The 17,105-nt window shown below is 42.1% G+C and overlaps 1 protein-coding gene across 4 annotated transcripts in view; it reads right to left on the bottom strand.

Moving 5' to 3' along the window:
• FAM120C (family with sequence similarity 120 member C) overlaps positions 1–15,346 on the bottom strand; it is an 88,809-nt gene extending 73,463 nt beyond the window's left edge. For all 4 annotated transcript variants that reach the window (XM_081044055.1, XM_081044056.1, XM_081044057.1 and 1 more), the window contains exon 1: positions 14,299–15,346. In XM_081044055.1, the coding sequence (XP_080900181.1) occupies positions 14,299–15,003 (705 nt within the window). In that variant the 5' untranslated portion in view covers positions 15,004–15,346. The remainder of the gene's footprint in view (positions 1–14,298) is intronic.
• Between the last annotated feature and the right edge of the window lie 1,759 nt (positions 15,347–17,105).

Raw genomic sequence — 17,105 nt, 5'->3', positions numbered from 1 at the left:
CACCTCAGATTGGTTGATGACAATTAACTCCTGACCAGGGCAAAGAAAAAAGCCTTCTAGCCACACTGCCTCTTAGAATAGTTGTGTGCCTGGCTCCATTTCACACGACTACCACCACCTATAAGCAGAATAACTTCAGTTCCTGGCCCAAACTGATCCAGTTTAGTTGTCCACCTTGTCATTTTCTACGAGACTAAAATGATTTAGGCAAAATTAAACAACAAACAACATACCCAAACAACTGATCAGAAAAAGGTACACGTGAACTTTAAAGAAAGAGTTGAGATTCTGAACAACTATCTACAGCTTTTAATTGCTGCCTCACTTTTTAGTCCAACAAATATGAACTAAGGGCCTACAAAGTGCCTGGATGCAGACAACACAGAGTGCCATGGGAACGAAGTAAAAGCATCTAACTAGTCAGTGGGGTAATGCGCTCTAGAGGAAGTGACACCTATTTACAAAACTTAGGGGATGGGCAGCCGGATGGCTCAGTTGGTTAGAGCGCGTGCTCTTAACAAGGTTGCCAGTTTGACTCACGCATGGGATGGTGGGCTGCGCCCTCCACAACTAAGATTGAAAGACAACAACTTGACTAGGAGCTGATGGGTCCTGGTAAAAACACAGTGTTCCCCAACAAAGTCCTGGAAAAACACACTGTTCCCCAATATTCCCCAACAACAACAACAAAAAGAAATCAGAGATGACAAGGAAGCATCACCTTGTAAGAAAAGGGGAGGGTGGATTATATCTAAGTCTTCTTTAGCCATAGATATATGGATGCTTCATATTTCATCTGCAAGGCCCATGTGCCTTGAGGTCTAACTACTGAACAATCACAGATCCAAACCGCTGTCGATACCCATTTACACTGCTACACTCTATGGAGTTCAATAAGCAGAGACTAAATTGATAATCACAAAACTAAAGAGTAATGTAGAATTAAAAAGAGACTAGCAACGATCGAAAACCATAGCAAATTCAAGGCAATATTGACAGTGTCCTTCCCGATAGAATTTCAATTATCTACATACACATGCATGGGAGAGTATTTACCATTAAATACCACAGTCAAGCTGGAGGTAGAATACAGATCCAGTGTTCAGTAAAGGCTATTATGGTGCTAATTTTAAAGAGCAAATACCCAATTTTCGTGCCCTTAATTTCTCTTAGGCTGCCAGGAGCCAGCCTATTTCTGTAGGTGAAACTGCCTGTCACATGTAAAAACAAAAACTTAAGTTTTAAATATCCTGTGGCTCTTCTGTGGGCTGGAGACTACTTTGAGAGTAACTTGTAATCAGTGAACAGGAACTTCGGCATCCAAGTGGTCAGGCAAATCACTTAGCTTCTTCATGTATAAAATGGAGATTTTGCTAATTCCTACCTGATTGTAAGACTTAGAAATTGCTTATAGAAAATACCTGGCACACAGGATCCAAAAAAGTGGTTATTACAAAATAAATCATAGCCTGTGTATTTTGCAGAGATAAAGTCTATGGTATACGCTACCGTCTACAGCTCTTCAGAAATCACTTGAGACAAGTAGACACTAGAATAGGCATTTGTTCTGCCCAATGCAAATTTTCAGGATTGAAAAATCAGAAGGCCTGATGAAAGGTATCTGTAGGAATAAGAGGCAAACAAGAGTCCAAGGGAGCTTTTGGGGTACCTTGGAAAGGAAAACGGGAAGTGCAGAGAGCACAATGACCGCAAGAAATTTCTAGGAATCCTTGAACCAGGGGCTGCAAATGCTTACAGGGGCTGGAAGCTCACATAAATGAACAAAGGGGGCCAAGTTAAGAAAATCAACTACCAGCAATGTAGTCTCGTTTTCACTAAACTGTATCATGGCTGTTAATACAAACATATCAAATACTGGCATTTACATTTGAAATTCAAAGTTGAAAACACAAGTCAAAAAATAGAAAAATTTGATCATTACATTTTTGTGATTTACACTCCTTTGACTTGTAACAGAAGTCTGATGCCTTTCTTATGTACCAAGAGGTCAATGTTAGGTCTTTTATTTTTGTGTTACACTGTGCAGCATTTAGCCTTGAATCCTTTTACTGGGAATAATTAATTTTACCATATTTCATAATGGAAAACAGTTGCTTAGAAATGTAGGCATTTCCAAACACAGACTTTTTGCAGTTTTTCATATTTAGGGTAAGTACTCCCAAGATATTTGTAGAATTCTGGTATTTCAATGACATCATGCTTCATTTTCAGTACTATGGCTCAGTAATTCAGTATCTCCACTGTAGCTCTTCTTTCACATCATGAACATTGAGAAAGGCGAACTGAACAATATTAGTTCATCTTCATACAATGTAAAGTCAGAGAGCCTTTTCTGGAATTCGATAGGCAGCTGTACAATTTTGGGAACGTAATTCAGGCTTCACTTTCATTTCTTGGAAAACAATTTCAGCTAAGGAAAGTCAGCCAAATTATCTCCTGGCAAATGAGTCTCCCAACGGCATAATAATTTTGCTAGGAATGAGCAATTAGAACGACCCATCTGTGAAGGTATTTCTGAGCAGCCCTGCTTTTATTCAGTGTCTAGACGAGTTGTAATGTCAACGAAACAGGTCAAATACTTTATTTCATTCATTGCTGATGCACTGAGTGCCCTTTGGATGGCAAGTCTTTTTTTTTTTTCTTTTTCAGGATCTTCACAGTATCTTCAGTACCATGCCTCAACTAAGCCAATCAGTCTGCACATAATAGGACAGAGTTCCGTAACATGCATCATGTAATTGAACTGTTTGGTGCAAACCACAATATTAATTACTAGTTCCTGACATGATTCATTTTTAACATTTTGAACAAAGGTGAACACGAAGGAGCGATAAGACAGACAGCGTGAAGCCTTTGTAGTGTTTCTGCTTCAAATTAAAGTTTAAGTCCGATAGTAATGCTATTGCAGAAGTATAAATGTAGTTATATTCACTAATTTTGACCAATCTATACTAAAAATTTCAAGACGCTTCTCATCACACAAAATCCAGCTATTTCTGGAGGTACCTATCGCACGCTGCCAGTCCAAGAGTTAGATTGCACCAAAATTCTTAACACATGAATTATATGTAGGTGCAGCGGTTCTCAAACTTCAGGGTGTTATCAGAATCAGCTGGAGGGTTTGTTAAAGCAGATTGACAAACACCATCTTCAGATTCTGATTCAGTAGGTCTTGGCTAGAGCCTGAAAATTTCCATTTCTAACAAGTTTGCAGGTGGTACAATGCTGGACAGGGACCATACATTGAGAACTATTGGCTAGGCATATAGCGAAGTGCACAACCATAGGAGTCGTGTTTACATCTGTTGGAACCAGCTGCAATCCAAAACTTCACAAGTAACTTCTGGACGCAATTTGACCCCAAAATGTTCAGCCATGTCTTTAACATCTGGAGCAACAGTATTTCCGGCCCTTGCGAATGCTTGTTTATGACGTAACTTCTGCTATATTCAACAGACACTCTTTTCTTAAAGGACCACCTACAAAAGGCTTTTAAGGCCTAGCAATTGTTTTCATTTAGTACATCGCATTTTCTGGCAGTATTACTTATTCTGTCTGTATTCAAAAACACAGCCTACTGAAATTCCAAGCTCTTTTTAAAGTTCTTTTTGTTTTCAGTATTCATCATTTTTATATACTGGTTATATTTCTTATAATGGTTTATCTTAAAATGGTGTCTTAAACTGTAGTCTTTCAACAGACACATTTTATTTAGCTATAAAAGAATACACATCACTTCCAACAATAGGCTCTCGCCAATTTTCCTTTAAGTATTTGACTTTCTTGTATATATAACCTTTTCCCCCCCCACTATTCATAGATGTGGGTACAAAAAATATTTCGTGTGCATCAAAACTACCATAAAAAAAATACAAGCACGGGGCCGGCCCGGTGGCTCAGGCGGTTGGAGCTCCGTTCTCCTAACTCCGAAGGCTGCCAGTTCGATTCCCACATGGGCCAGTGGGCTCTCAACCACAAGGTTGCCAGTTCAACTCCTTGAGTCCCGCAAGGGATGGTGGGCTCTGCCCCCTGCAACTAAGATTGAACACAGCACCTTTTGCTGAGCTGCCGCCCGGATGGCTCAGTTGGAGCGCAGGCTCTCAACCACAAGGTTGCCAGTTCTATTCAAGTCCCGCAAGGGATAGTGGGCTGCGCCCCCTGCAACTAAGATTGAACAGGGCACCTTGACCTGAGCTGCCGCTGAGCTCCTGGATGGCTCAGTTGGTTGGAGCGCATCCTCTCAACCAAAATGTTGCCGGTTTGACTCCCTCAAGGGATGGTGGGCTGCGCCCCCTGCAACTAGCAACGGCAACTGGAGCTGAGCTGCACCCTCCACAACTAAGACTGAAAGTACAACAACTTGACTTGGAAAAAAGGCCTGGAAGTACACACTGTTCCCCAATAAAGTCCTATTCCCCTTCCCCAATAAAATATTTTTTAAAAAGTACAAGCACAACAATCAATGGTTTTTTAGTTATCTATTTCTGTGTAACAAATTTCCCCCAAAATTTAGTGGGTTGAAAAACATTATCTCCTAGTGTTTGTGGGCGTGGCTTAACTGGGTCCTCTGGCTCAAGGTTTCTCACAAGCTGCAATCAAGGTGTCAGCAGGGCTGCAGTCATCCCAAGGTATGACTGGGGAAGGATCCGCTTCCAATCTCAGACATGTGGCTGTTGGCAGGATTCAGTTCCTTGCGGGTTGGACTGAGGATCTGTTTCTTTCTGGCTGTTGGCCGGTTTCTTGTCACGTGGGCCTCTCCGGAGGGCAGCTCACAACATGGCAGCTTGCTTCATCAGAGTGATAAAGCAAGAAGAGCCAGAGAGAGAGAGAGAGTGCAAACAAGATGGAAGTCGCAGTTTTTTATAACCGAATCTTGGAAGTGACATCTCATCACTTTAGTTATAGTCTGTTCATTAGAAGCAAGTCATTTGGTCCAGCCCACCCACAGGGAGTGGTGGTAGATTACACAAGAGTGTGAATACCAGGAGGCGGGAACCACTGGGAGCCACTGTAGGAGATGGGTACCATGAATGGCCAATGGCACTTGGTCACTGCGTCGGGGAGACACCATGGAGTGGTGCAGACTTCAATAAATGAAGACACGTATTTCAGCCAAAGGGAGCAACCAGTATTGCTAGAGGATCTGATATTTCAAGGGTGCTTAGAGAGTCAGACTTTTCTGTAACATTTCACAATTTAAAAAATGTTGACAAAAAATTTATATTTATTAAAACAGAAATGTGTTCATATAATGCAAGTTAAACGATAGAGGTAAATGAAAAAAAATTATTAAACTATGTGATGCCTTAATATTTGGTCCCAAACTTCAGATTCTAGTAAACACTACTGATCAATGAAAATCAGTCAAGTTCTTTAAAAAACAGCTGGGCCTATGGGCTGCCAGTTTGCCATCCTCGCCATAACCTTTGTAATAGACTTTGTGGTATAGATGAAAGGGCAAGAATTTTCGTGTCTGGTGAGAAAATCTTGATTCTGCCACTTCCACTATGTTTTTGGGCCTATGACAAGGGGCAAAGCAATGATCCTTGGGGCTCACACTGTTAATATTGTCTAACTTGTCTCCTCTACTAGACTATGAGCTCCCAGAGGGACAGAGTACCCTCCTGACCTCAATTCACCCTTATCTCACTTCCCTGCTTCACTTTTCTCCACAGCACTCCTATACCACCTAAAATACTGTGTTTTGTCTTGTTATCTTTTCTGTCCTCCCCACTAGAAAATAAACTTCCTGAAATCAGAAATCTGTTTTGTTCACTGCTTTATCCTCATACATCTTGAACTGTGCCAGGTACACAGTAGGAGCCCAATACATACTTGTTGAATGAATGAATTTCATTGTTTATAGTACTTAGCACAGGGTCTGGCATAGAATAGGTGCTCAAAATAATGTTAACTGAACTGAAAATTATTCACTGTCCTGATTAGAAAACTGGGGTGAAATGAGAACAGAGAATGGTAGAGCAGATGCTATGCCATGCTAAGCTTAAAGCCTGAGTGAAACGATCAATGTCCAACCTACTTGGCACACAACATATTTTGGTCAAAGTAATAGTAGCAGGCATTTATATGGCATTCACTATGTGCTGTATAATATTCTAAGAATTTATTTACGCAGTCTGACAATTAAGTTTGTGAACTTGCCACCGTGCGCTTACATTGGCAGCACTAAACAAACAGCTCAGTGAGGTTTCATAACCATGGTATATCAGTGTCACAGCGTTGTGTTCGTGTCGACGTGTGGTGGTGTCTTACTGAGTGGCGTTCATTATTGTTGTTGCGTGTTTTTGTGTGCAGTTGCGAGAATGTCTGAGCTTGAATTAGAGCAACGAACAAACATTACATTTCTTGTTAAACTTGGCTAGAGTGGGAAATGAAATCAGGGACTTGTTAGTCCAAATTTATGGGGATAATGTCATGAAGAAAATGGCCGTGTACAAATGGATCAAACATTTTTCTGAGGGGAGACCGCATCACTGATGAAGAGAGGTCAGGGCCTCCAGTAATGAGCAGAACTGATGAAAACATTGCAAAAATTAATCGAATTGTGCATCAAAATCCTTGGCTGACTGTGAGAAGCACAGCAGACCAAATAAACATCAATAGAGAAAGTTAGGAAAACCTGAACTGAAAATCTTGGCATGAGAAAGGTGTGTGCAAAAATGGTCCCAAAGGAGCTCACCGATGAACAAAAGCAAAGGAGAGTCGAAGTTTGCCACAACCATTTGGAGAGACAAGACAATGTTTTGGGCCGTGTTATCACTGGTATTGAAACATGGGTGCACCAATATGAGCCTGAAGCAAAGCATCAAAGTACACAATGGAAGTCAGCCAATCCTCCACGATCAAGAAAGTTCTGTGAGTCCAAATCAAGAGTCAAAACAATGTTATTAACCTTTTTTGCTATCAGAGGGATTATTCATTATGAATTTGTACCAACTGGACAAACGGCTAACCAAGTTTACTATTTGGAAGTGCTGAAAAGGCTGTGTGAAACAGTTTGACAAAAACGACCTGAACTTTTCGCCAACAATTCATGGCTCTGGCATCACGGCAATGCACCAGCTCACACAGCACTGTCTGTGAGGGAGTTTTTAGCCAGTAAAGAAATAACTGTATTGGAACACCCTCCCTACTCACCTGATCTGGCCCCCAATGACTTCTTTCTTTACCCGAAGGTAAAGGAAATAGTGAAAGGAAGACATTTTGATGACATTCAGGACATCAAGGGTAATACGACGACAGCTCTGATGACCATTCCAGGAAAAAAAACAGAGTTCCAAAATTGCTTTGAAGGGTGGACTAGGTGTTGGTGTCGGTGCATAGCTTCCCAAAGGGAGTACTTTGAAGGTGAAGGTAGTGATATTCAGCAATGAGGTATGAAGAACTTTTTCTAGGATGAGTTTGCGAACTTAATTGTCACACATAATTGTCGTATATTAAATCATTTAACACCACAGTTTGTGATATAGGTATTATTACTATCCTCATCTTCCAGATGAGGAAACTGAGGCACAGAAAGGTTAACTTGCCCAAGTTTATATATGTAATAGGCAGAAGAACAAGGATTTACACTCAGGCAGTCTGGCTCCAAGGTCTGTGCTTTTAGCCATTATGATACTCAAACTAAATATAAGAAAAGTATTCTGAGAAAAAGTTATTAAAATGCAACTATACTGTTTTTAAATGTTAAAGATGAAGGATTTTGGTGTCAAATACATTTAACTTCATATTTTGGCTGAACCACGTTGATGCAACGCAACCTTGTGCCAGTGACTATGCTGAGCCTGGATTAATTTTAGCTATAAAAAAATGGAAATTAATATGTAACCTGAGGGGTGGTGGAGGGGATTAAATGATATAATAAATCTATGTAAGGTACCCAGCTCATGTGGTAGCTATTATTACTACCACCAATGGGGAACGTATTCTGTAAGTGCATTACTAAGGAGCTACAGAACTTACTAATAATTAACATTATAAAACACTGGTTCTAAATTCTTTTTAATTTGACCTTTAAAGCCCTCTATAGCCAGTCTATCAACCTATCTCTCTGTCTCAACAACCATTATTGAATATAATGTGTCAAGCCCCAGAGCACATCCTTGCCCTCTTGGAACACAAAAGAGAATTATATAAAAACTTTCAGTTATAAGAAAAATAGGTTTTATCTGTTTTAAGATAAAAGATAAATAAGTTTTAAAAGATAAGTAAGTTTTATCTTTTTTAAGTACATACAATGTACAGCTTGGGGGGGGGAAAGAGAATTATAATGTGATGCGAAAATACTACGAGAGAAAAAATGGGAGGTAAGAGCACTCTGGTAGCACAATGGAAGGTACCATTCACCAGGACTGGGAAAGATTTCAGTGATAACTTTTGAGCAAGAATAAGTAGGAATTTGCTAGGCAAGGGTGAGGTAACATAAGAAAAGCACTATGTAAGAAGACATGGTGTGTCTAGAAAACCAAAACTGTTCAGAATGGTTGGGACATTCCAATAGCCGGAACAGGCATGGGCAGAGGTAAGCAGGAAGTAAGGCTGGTAAGAGTTTGGGATCACACTGTGAAAGGTATTGTTTGCCCATGCTGAGCAGTCTGGACTTGGTAGGGTAGGCAAAAAGTAGCCAGTGGGTATCTTTGGGAACACAACAAAGTCAGCTTTGGATTTCAGGATGTATCTCTGCTAGCAATGTGGAATATGGACTACAGTCCAGAGAGTGGTGAAGGAACAAGTTGAGGCTACTTTCATGATTCAGATGAGAAATGATGGTGGGTAAATACACAAAAGATGAATTGTTAGATCATATGGTAATTCTATTCTTTGAGAAACCTCCAAACTGTTTTCCATAGTGGCTGCACCAATTTAGATTCCCACCAACAGTGTGCAAGGGTTCCCTTTCCTCTATATCCTCTCCAACATTTGTTAAGATTTCTTGTGTTTTTGGTAATTGCCATTCTAACAGTTGTGAAGTGATATCTCATTGTGGTTTTGATTTGCATTTCCCTAATGACTAGTGACATCGAACATCTTTTCATGCGTCTGTTGGCCACCTGTATGTCTTCCTTGGAAGTGTCTATTCAGGTCCTCTGCCCATTTTTCAATCAGATTGTGTGAGTTGTGTGAGTTCTTCATACATTTTGGATATTAGCCCTGTCAGAGGTATCATTTGCAAATAACTTCTCCCATTTGGTTGCGTTTTTTTATTGTTGTTTTGGTGATGGCGGTCTGAACTAAGGCCATAAGGGCAGAAGTGGCTGGACTCCGGAGACATTTTTGAGGTAGAAGTGGCAGGATTTGGTAACCAAGTGAATATGGAAAGGGACAGAAGACTGAAGAATTGAGAACTCCACGGTTTCTGCCTTGAAATGGATGAAAGACAACATTCATTAAAAAAAAAAAAAAGGAAATACTAAAAGTAGAACAAGTTTTCGGGAAAAATACTGGGTTCCATCTTGGATACATTTTAGTTTAAGTGACCTATATGACACTGACTGGTAGAGAGCTAAAAAGATATGTCAAAAGCTCATGAGAGAGGTTGGGAGTCGAAAAAGAGCTCTAAGAATCATCAGAATATAGCTAATATTTAAAACCATAATAATGGATGAGATTGCTCAGGAAATGAATAGAACATGAGTAGGACAGAAGCCTTGAAAGCACCAGTGCTTATGGAAGCAAGGAGAGGAGGAGAAATAACTTAGGAAAGAAGCAACAACTAGAGACTTGTAAGGAGAATCAGAAATGAGCAGCATTGTGGAATCCAAGGAAGGGAATTCAAGGAAAGGATGGCTTAATAGCATCAATTATCTCAAAGAGGACCAAGAAAGAGTTAGAATGGAAATGGATTTGGCAGCTTCAAAATGGCAACAGCAAATATCAAGTGGCAACAGGTTAGGGAAGGGGAATTACTAGTTTTCTTTTTTCAACAATAATGTTTAAAAGGAAAGTACGGAGATAAGGATAATGGCTTAAAGGAATTAAAATGTAAAGGGGGAGTTTTGTTTTTTAAAGGTTATTTGTGTATGCTGTAAGTGAAAGAAACCAGAGAAAGACTGAAAATGAAGAAAAGAGATTTTTGTTACTTTTGAATTCCTATAACATCACTATATGACTCACTTCACTTGGCACTTAGCTTACATATTAGCCTGTACTTGCACTACTGAACATTTAGCAATGCTGACACAAACTAAGTGCTCAGTAAATCTACTTATTGTTTTCCTTCATGTATGTATGCATATTATCTGGCCAATAAAAGTACACAATCTTACACAAGAATGTACAAAACAAAGTTGGTGGGATTGGGAAAAAAAAGTCTTTGAGCGCTACAGACCCAGAACAAGGATTTTTATCCATCACTTACTAGTGTCCAGACCCAAAAAAAATCATTTCACCTCTTTGCACCTCAGTTATTCAACTGTTAGATGGGAAGAATACCATGCATTCTTGCAAGCTTGTAAGGACTAAACAAGATTTTAAAAGCACTTTATATATACAACTTGTGCTCAAGAAATAGTAATCATTACTATTATGATTTTTCCTACCACTAGAGCACCTAGCAGAGTCACTGGCTTTTCAGGATGTATCTGTGGCTGAGCATTATCAACAGGAGGCATAGCAGGCACTGCTATAACATATTTTAGAGAATAAATGCACAAAATGACACCAGCTCTTGGTCACCAACTAATCTAAAGAACAAAACCAAACTTTGGTCACTTATGTACCACCAACATGATTTCTGCCATGTCCAAGCACTGCACCTTACTACGTTTCTTCAAATCAACTCACTTTTATTTAACTGGCCCCATTCTAAAGAATTATAGCTGTGAAATGGTGGGTTTGATGTGATTTTTTTTTCTAATACAGATTAACCATTAAAACAAAGCATTTATCCCCTTAACCACCCACATCATCTGCCAGGTTATTCTAACTGCTTTAGGTTGCTCTACTTCTGAGACCTTTAGGAAGATATTAAACTAGCAATTTATGGGTTTACTTAATTTTTCTGCTACTGGTGATTACCACTTACAAATGCTTGAAGAACATGCAAATGAAAACAACCAAATGACAACCTGCATCCCAATAACGTATACTGAATCTTTTCAATACAAATGAAAAGGAGATTGGAATAAAGGCCCATCTTGTGGCCTAGTCTCAAGAACAAAACCATGAGAAGAAATACAGTGGTGGGTTCTGTTCTGAAGCACCAGCATTTCAGTCAAAAGAAATGGCAGGTGTGCAGATCATCTAAGTGAAAAACTATTACCTTCAAGATAGTGGAACACTCTTCTGAATAGGCAAACCACAATCAGTTATGAACCAATAACTTTCAAGTCTATGCTATAAACCAGGAAGTCCTCTGTAACAACAACAAAACTCACTGACCAGAATCAGGAGAGAGAACCTCACTCACCAATAACATCTACAGATACTTTACATATGCAATTTTGAAGCCAGTCTTAAATCCACTATATTAAGAGCCACACTACACTCCTACATTCCATTCTCTTAGGATCACCGACCTATTCATTCAGGAAAAAATAATGTACCCTGCACCGAAAATATCCAAGACACTATGGAAAATATAAAAAGATAAAAGTTTTTTTATAATCTAGCATGGGGAATAAGATTTATATTTTCCCCAAATGTTGTTTTTCAGGACTAAAGAAGACTGCTGGGAACTTTCCCCCCAACGTTTTATTATGAACAACTTCAAACATATGGCAAAGTTGAAACAATTTTACATTGAACATGCGAAAACCCACCAAGGTTCTACTGTTTTTACTATACTTGCTTTCCCACACATCCATCCATCATACTTTTTGATGAACTGCTGGGACTTAAAAAATGAGACTATGTGTGATGAAGAATTTTGATAGGCCACGTCAGGGCTGCTTCTTTAAAATTTTCACTGATGGGGAGCATGAACCAAAAAATTTGGAAACCACAAAACCATGTTGTGTGTTCAACTCTCCTGCCAACCTCCAATCAAAATCTATTCAGAGCTCACAGCAGGCCATTTTAGGTCTCCACACCCTTGTCCACCATCCGAACTATCCTTTCTTGTCCCCTTCAAGGCTCAGCACCAATCTGTGAATGCCTCCCCCAACTTTCACACCCTCACCCGGAATTAACCATGCCCTCCCTGAAAAGGCCACATTTTTCATTATTTGCAATTAGCTCACAGTACCTGCAACTTTGCTCATTCAGTCTGGCTTTTACTAAACTCTGACCTCCTTGAGGGCATGGATCCCCTTATTTACCACTGAGTCCTCAGCAATTAGCACAGTACCTAGCAGCCTATAGCAAGCACTCAAATGAATAAAATAAATGAATGACCCACACCTGTCTTTACCCAGGACCAGAGACTTTAGTCAAGTGTGGGAATGATCTAATCACGCTGGCACTTAGAAAGATTTCTCTTAGAGAGCACCATTGTTCACAGCAGGGGCTTTGGAAACTGACCGCCTGGGCACCAATCCCAGAAACCCAGCTCTGCCTTTATTTGCTAGGTGACCTTGGGCAAGTTTCTAAACCTCCTGTGCCTCAGTTTCCTCATTTGGAAAACAATACTGCTCCACAGGTTATTGTGAGGATCAAATGAGATCATTTTTTGTTCAAGCACACAGATTGGCACCTGGCATTTAGTTAAGTCTTCCATCAATGTCAGCCACTGTTGCCAGCAACCAGGTTAATAATGGCAATGAGGTAAAAAGTCCTTAAAACTTGGGTGGTAGCAGTGAAAACAAAGTGGGAAGAATGGCCATGATGATGCATCTGCTGAAAAATGTTCAGTCAGGAAGGCAAGCAAAACGAGTGTGTGATATTTTTTTTCTACTTTGTATGTTTGACATAGCTCACGACTGAATTTTTATTATTAAAAGCAGCTATAATCTACCCAGCCTGGGCAGATTTGATACTGGGCACAAGGAGTCTAGCATGACTGGACTCTAGCCACAAGCTCTATAACCACAGCAAGCTTCTTTATGCAGGTCTTTCAGTCTCTTGGCTGCAGTTTTTTCCATTTCTCCCCACAGCACCATGTTTTTAGTTTATGATTCCCACAATTCCCTGTTGCCTTTTGATTGTGAGCACATCACCAAGAGCCTTGGTTGAGGAAAAGGTTTGAGATTTTATCCCACCCAACCCTGTACTACTTTCCTTTTCTTCTTCCTGCCCACCTCCTTTACTCCTCAAGCCTTGCTATTCCTCACACGTAGGAACTTGAAACCTAAGAGTATGGGAAAGCAACAGAGCAAGAGCAGTGGTGCCAAGAGCTCAGGATGCTTCCAAGCTCTTACCCAGGCCCCATATGCAATGACCAGCTACATACGGAGATTGGACTTAACCGCCCATGGGGCTTCACATGCTTGATATTTCTTTTTGATTATGCTCATTTTCTTCCTCCCACTTAAAGCAGCAACCAATTCAAATCCAACCCATCCTTGAAGACCCAGGTGAGGTCCAACTTCAAGGAAGCCTCCCCTGAACATTTCAGCCCCCAGATATCCCAACACACCACACAAAACAGGTACTGTACTTAAAATCTGTACCATAAAGCATAATCAACACACATTTATACCATTAAATACATGTTTCATGTGTATATATTTGAATTTCCAAGGGCAGGACCATGTCTCACATGTCTTTTTAAACCTCTTACTCTCAGTAGGTTAATACTTGTTGCACAGTGATTGAATCAGTGGGGTTTTTTGTTTGTGTGTTTAGGCTAAGGCAGGAGGAGGTAGAAGCATGTTGAAACGATAAAGGCTGAATGGACAGAAGCGTTAAAAAAAGCACTTGGTCAAAATGGGGAAAAAACGTCGTAAAAGGAAGGTGTTCAATTAACATGTTTAACTGATTTGCTGCAAGGTTGGAAAGAGACATATAGAAGATAGAGGCCAACTGAAAAAAATTGGACAAAGGCATTTCAGCTTGAGGCAGAAGACACCAGGAGTAAGACGGGGTTACGAAACAAATTCTGCTAAAACCTAGGGCTAGGCCAACTGGATGCATGGACGGTAAAGGGAGTTACTGGGATGACATGGACAGAGATGTAGTTATGTAGGTGAGCGAATCGGTAGGGGGTGATATGAAGTGGGGGGGTAGATGGATCAAATGAGAGGGTAGTTAGGTAAGTTGGTTAGCTGACTGGGCGGTGAGTGGGTAGATGGGAGGCAGGTAAGTGGGGGAGGGGTTAGGTGTCTAGTTGGGAGGGAATAGGTGTGGGGCTTATTATTTAAGATCCGGCCCCTCCCTCACCTTGACCCGGAAGCGGATGAGTGCTAGCCTCACGCAGTGGCTCAGGCAGGCCGGTGGCAGGAACCAGGCCCGTGGAGGAGGGGTGCCCTTGTTGCCCACGTGTCCCACGATCAGTTGCGCTGTCTGCCGCTCGGCCTGGCACCGACGGCCCCACTCAGCCAGCCGGTCCTTGCCCAGGCCCCCAGGGAACATGACCACCAGCTCCAGGCCGTCGCCGCCGGGATAGGCACAAGCCTGGCACAGCGCTGATAAGTAGCCCAGCATGGCGTTCCATTGGCCGCCACACACCCAATCCGTCTGATAGCCGCCATAAAGCCGCGGCAGCGCCGAGCCCGCGTCTACCAGCACCCGGGCCCCGGGAAGCGGAGGGGGGGGCGGCGGCGGCGGCGGCGGCGGCGGGTGCACACCGGGCTGCGCCTGGCCGTGGTGGTTGAAGTGGTGAGCGGGGTGATGGTGCCGAGTCGGCCCCGCGCCCCCGGAGTAGGCACCCAAGGCAGCGGGCGGGAGCGGCGGTTGCTGAGGAGCGGAGCTCCGGGCGGCGCGTGGACCCCCGGGCGCTAAGGGTGCCGTAGGCGGCAGCTGACGATGTTGGTGCTGCTGCTGCTGCTGGCGCGAGACCGTGCGCGCGAGTTTGAGGAGGTCCACGGGCACCACAGCCCCGGGACAGCGCTTCTCTAGGAACTCTTGAAAGCCCTGGACGCCCATGCTTGGTCGGTGGGCAGACGAGACGGCGGCTGCGCGAAAAAGCTAGGCGGCGATCTGGGCGCGAAGCTGAGGGCGGGCGCGTGCGCACTCCACGGGGGGCGAGGGGGGCGGGAAAAGGATTCCCGAGGGGAGGGGTGAGCAAGCGAAGGAGTGAGGGCGGGGTGGGGAGGAGACCACAGATTGGATTTGGGTGGAGAGAAGGGGTGAAGCCAACCGGATTTAGGAGAGGCTGGGAGAATAAAAGCGATGACGGGCTCTAGTCACTTCTCTTTTTTTTTCCTCTCCGGTCGCTCTTCACCGCTTCAAAACTGGTGATGCCTCCTCCTTCCACCTCCGGGAGCCATGTTGCCTCGTCTTCTCGATGGTACCGTACACGCTTTCCAGCTGAAGCTGGGGGGGCGGGGCAGGGCGGGGCGGAGGGGCATCTTGGGAGTTGTAGTCTTTTCTACGGCCTAGTGAGACACTCGAGGAACAAGATTACCATCCCTGTCAGCCCTAGAATTCACAGGATCACAAGTGGTGGGTCATGTTGATATGTGTTTACGACTTGCGCCTCCAACCCCTGGCATCCACCGAATTGCTTCAGGCTATTTAAGCCTTTCCCAGGAGAAGGAGTTTGGGGGGAAGAAGTGATGTATTATGGGAAAGGAAGTGGAGTGGTGGAGTGGATTAATTGAAATCAGCTAAAGTATGCTAAAATTCTCCAGGTAGTGGTAATTTTCTTTTCAAGGGAAAAAACAATATGTATAGCTTTTAATGAATAAAAAAGGACACTTGTGGAAGATAAAATTACTAACCACAAACATTTCTGTAGCAAACCCACTTAACTTTTAGCTTCTGCAATTCTTTGAAGAAGAGTTGTTGGCCCCAACTTATGAATGGGAAACTTACATTATTTATTTGCCCAAGGCAATGCAGAGAAGTGAAATTAAGGATCCCTTGTCCTCAGGATCTCTTTGGTCAGGGAGATAAGCACAAATACAAATTAAACTACAGGTTGTACTTTTCTGGTAATCACTGAGCTACAATGCCCTATGCTTAGGAATTCTGTGTTCAGAGATCATTGTGAATCAATGTCAGGGAGCTCTAGCAAAATTACCGTGAGGGCTCCAATTCCAGGCATACAGAATCATAATCTTTGGAAAAGATATAGTTTCATCATGCTCTTCAGTTGATTCTGATGCAGCACCAGTCTTGACTGGCTTTTAGGGCCCACTCTTTCAGCAAAAGGACAGAAAACAAGATCTGTAACGATGAGTAGTACCCAGATCTGGCTTGGAACTTAATGGGAAGTGGGAGATAATGGCAGAAAGAGTTAGAACCCAAAAATGCAGAACTCAGGAGTAGTCAGGATGAATGAAGTCTGAGAACGGTCTAATAGGATGCGAAAGCTGAAAAAGCTTCAGGCTTCATAAAGGAGTTTATCAAAAGAATATTGGAGATAAAACAAGCCAGATTGGCAAAGAATAAGTAGATTGTGAAGCAGTACACCTAGGTAACTCTTGAAAATTAGCAATGAAAGGAGAGAGCAGTGGCTTGAAGGAATGAAGAATGTAAGGAATTGAGGTTTTCTAGTATAGTGGGCACCTATTGAATTGTCTGTCCAGCTGTCCTTTTCTAGGAATTGACCCTCCCACAATTTACAGAGTTACAGCAAAAACTGTCATGTTCCTATCACCATGGCTGATTGAGTCAAAAGTGGACAACTAAGCCAAACGGGGTCAATCAGAATTTCATTTTCTAGACATTTGGAATTGGACCAGAGAGATAATTTTTCCTGTAAGTGTAAAGCTTGGAAGCTGTCAACAGTCAATTTTCTCACTAGAGGGACAGAAGTAAAAGATGCTGGTCTGCAGAAAGAGAAGAAAAATGCAGACTCTCAGAGCAGTGACAAGAGCTAGGGAGTCATCGTGTTTTAGTCCCAGGTTCAACATCATTCCTGGGGCATTCCTGTTCTTGGTTTTTCTGAGGTCACCCTATATCCTTATTATTACTATTTTTGATTAAGATAGAGTTGGGTTAGAAACTACTTATGACCAAAAAATATTAATTCAGGAACTGGTACCAGAAATGGCATATGACAAATTAAAGACCCTAAAATA

The sequence above is a fragment of the Rhinolophus hipposideros genome (genome assembly GCF_964194185.1).
Source record: "Rhinolophus hipposideros genome assembly, chromosome: X".
Classification (NCBI taxonomy): Eukaryota; Metazoa; Chordata; class Mammalia; order Chiroptera; family Rhinolophidae; genus Rhinolophus; species Rhinolophus hipposideros.
This window is presented reverse-complemented; position numbering and strand designations above follow the sequence as displayed.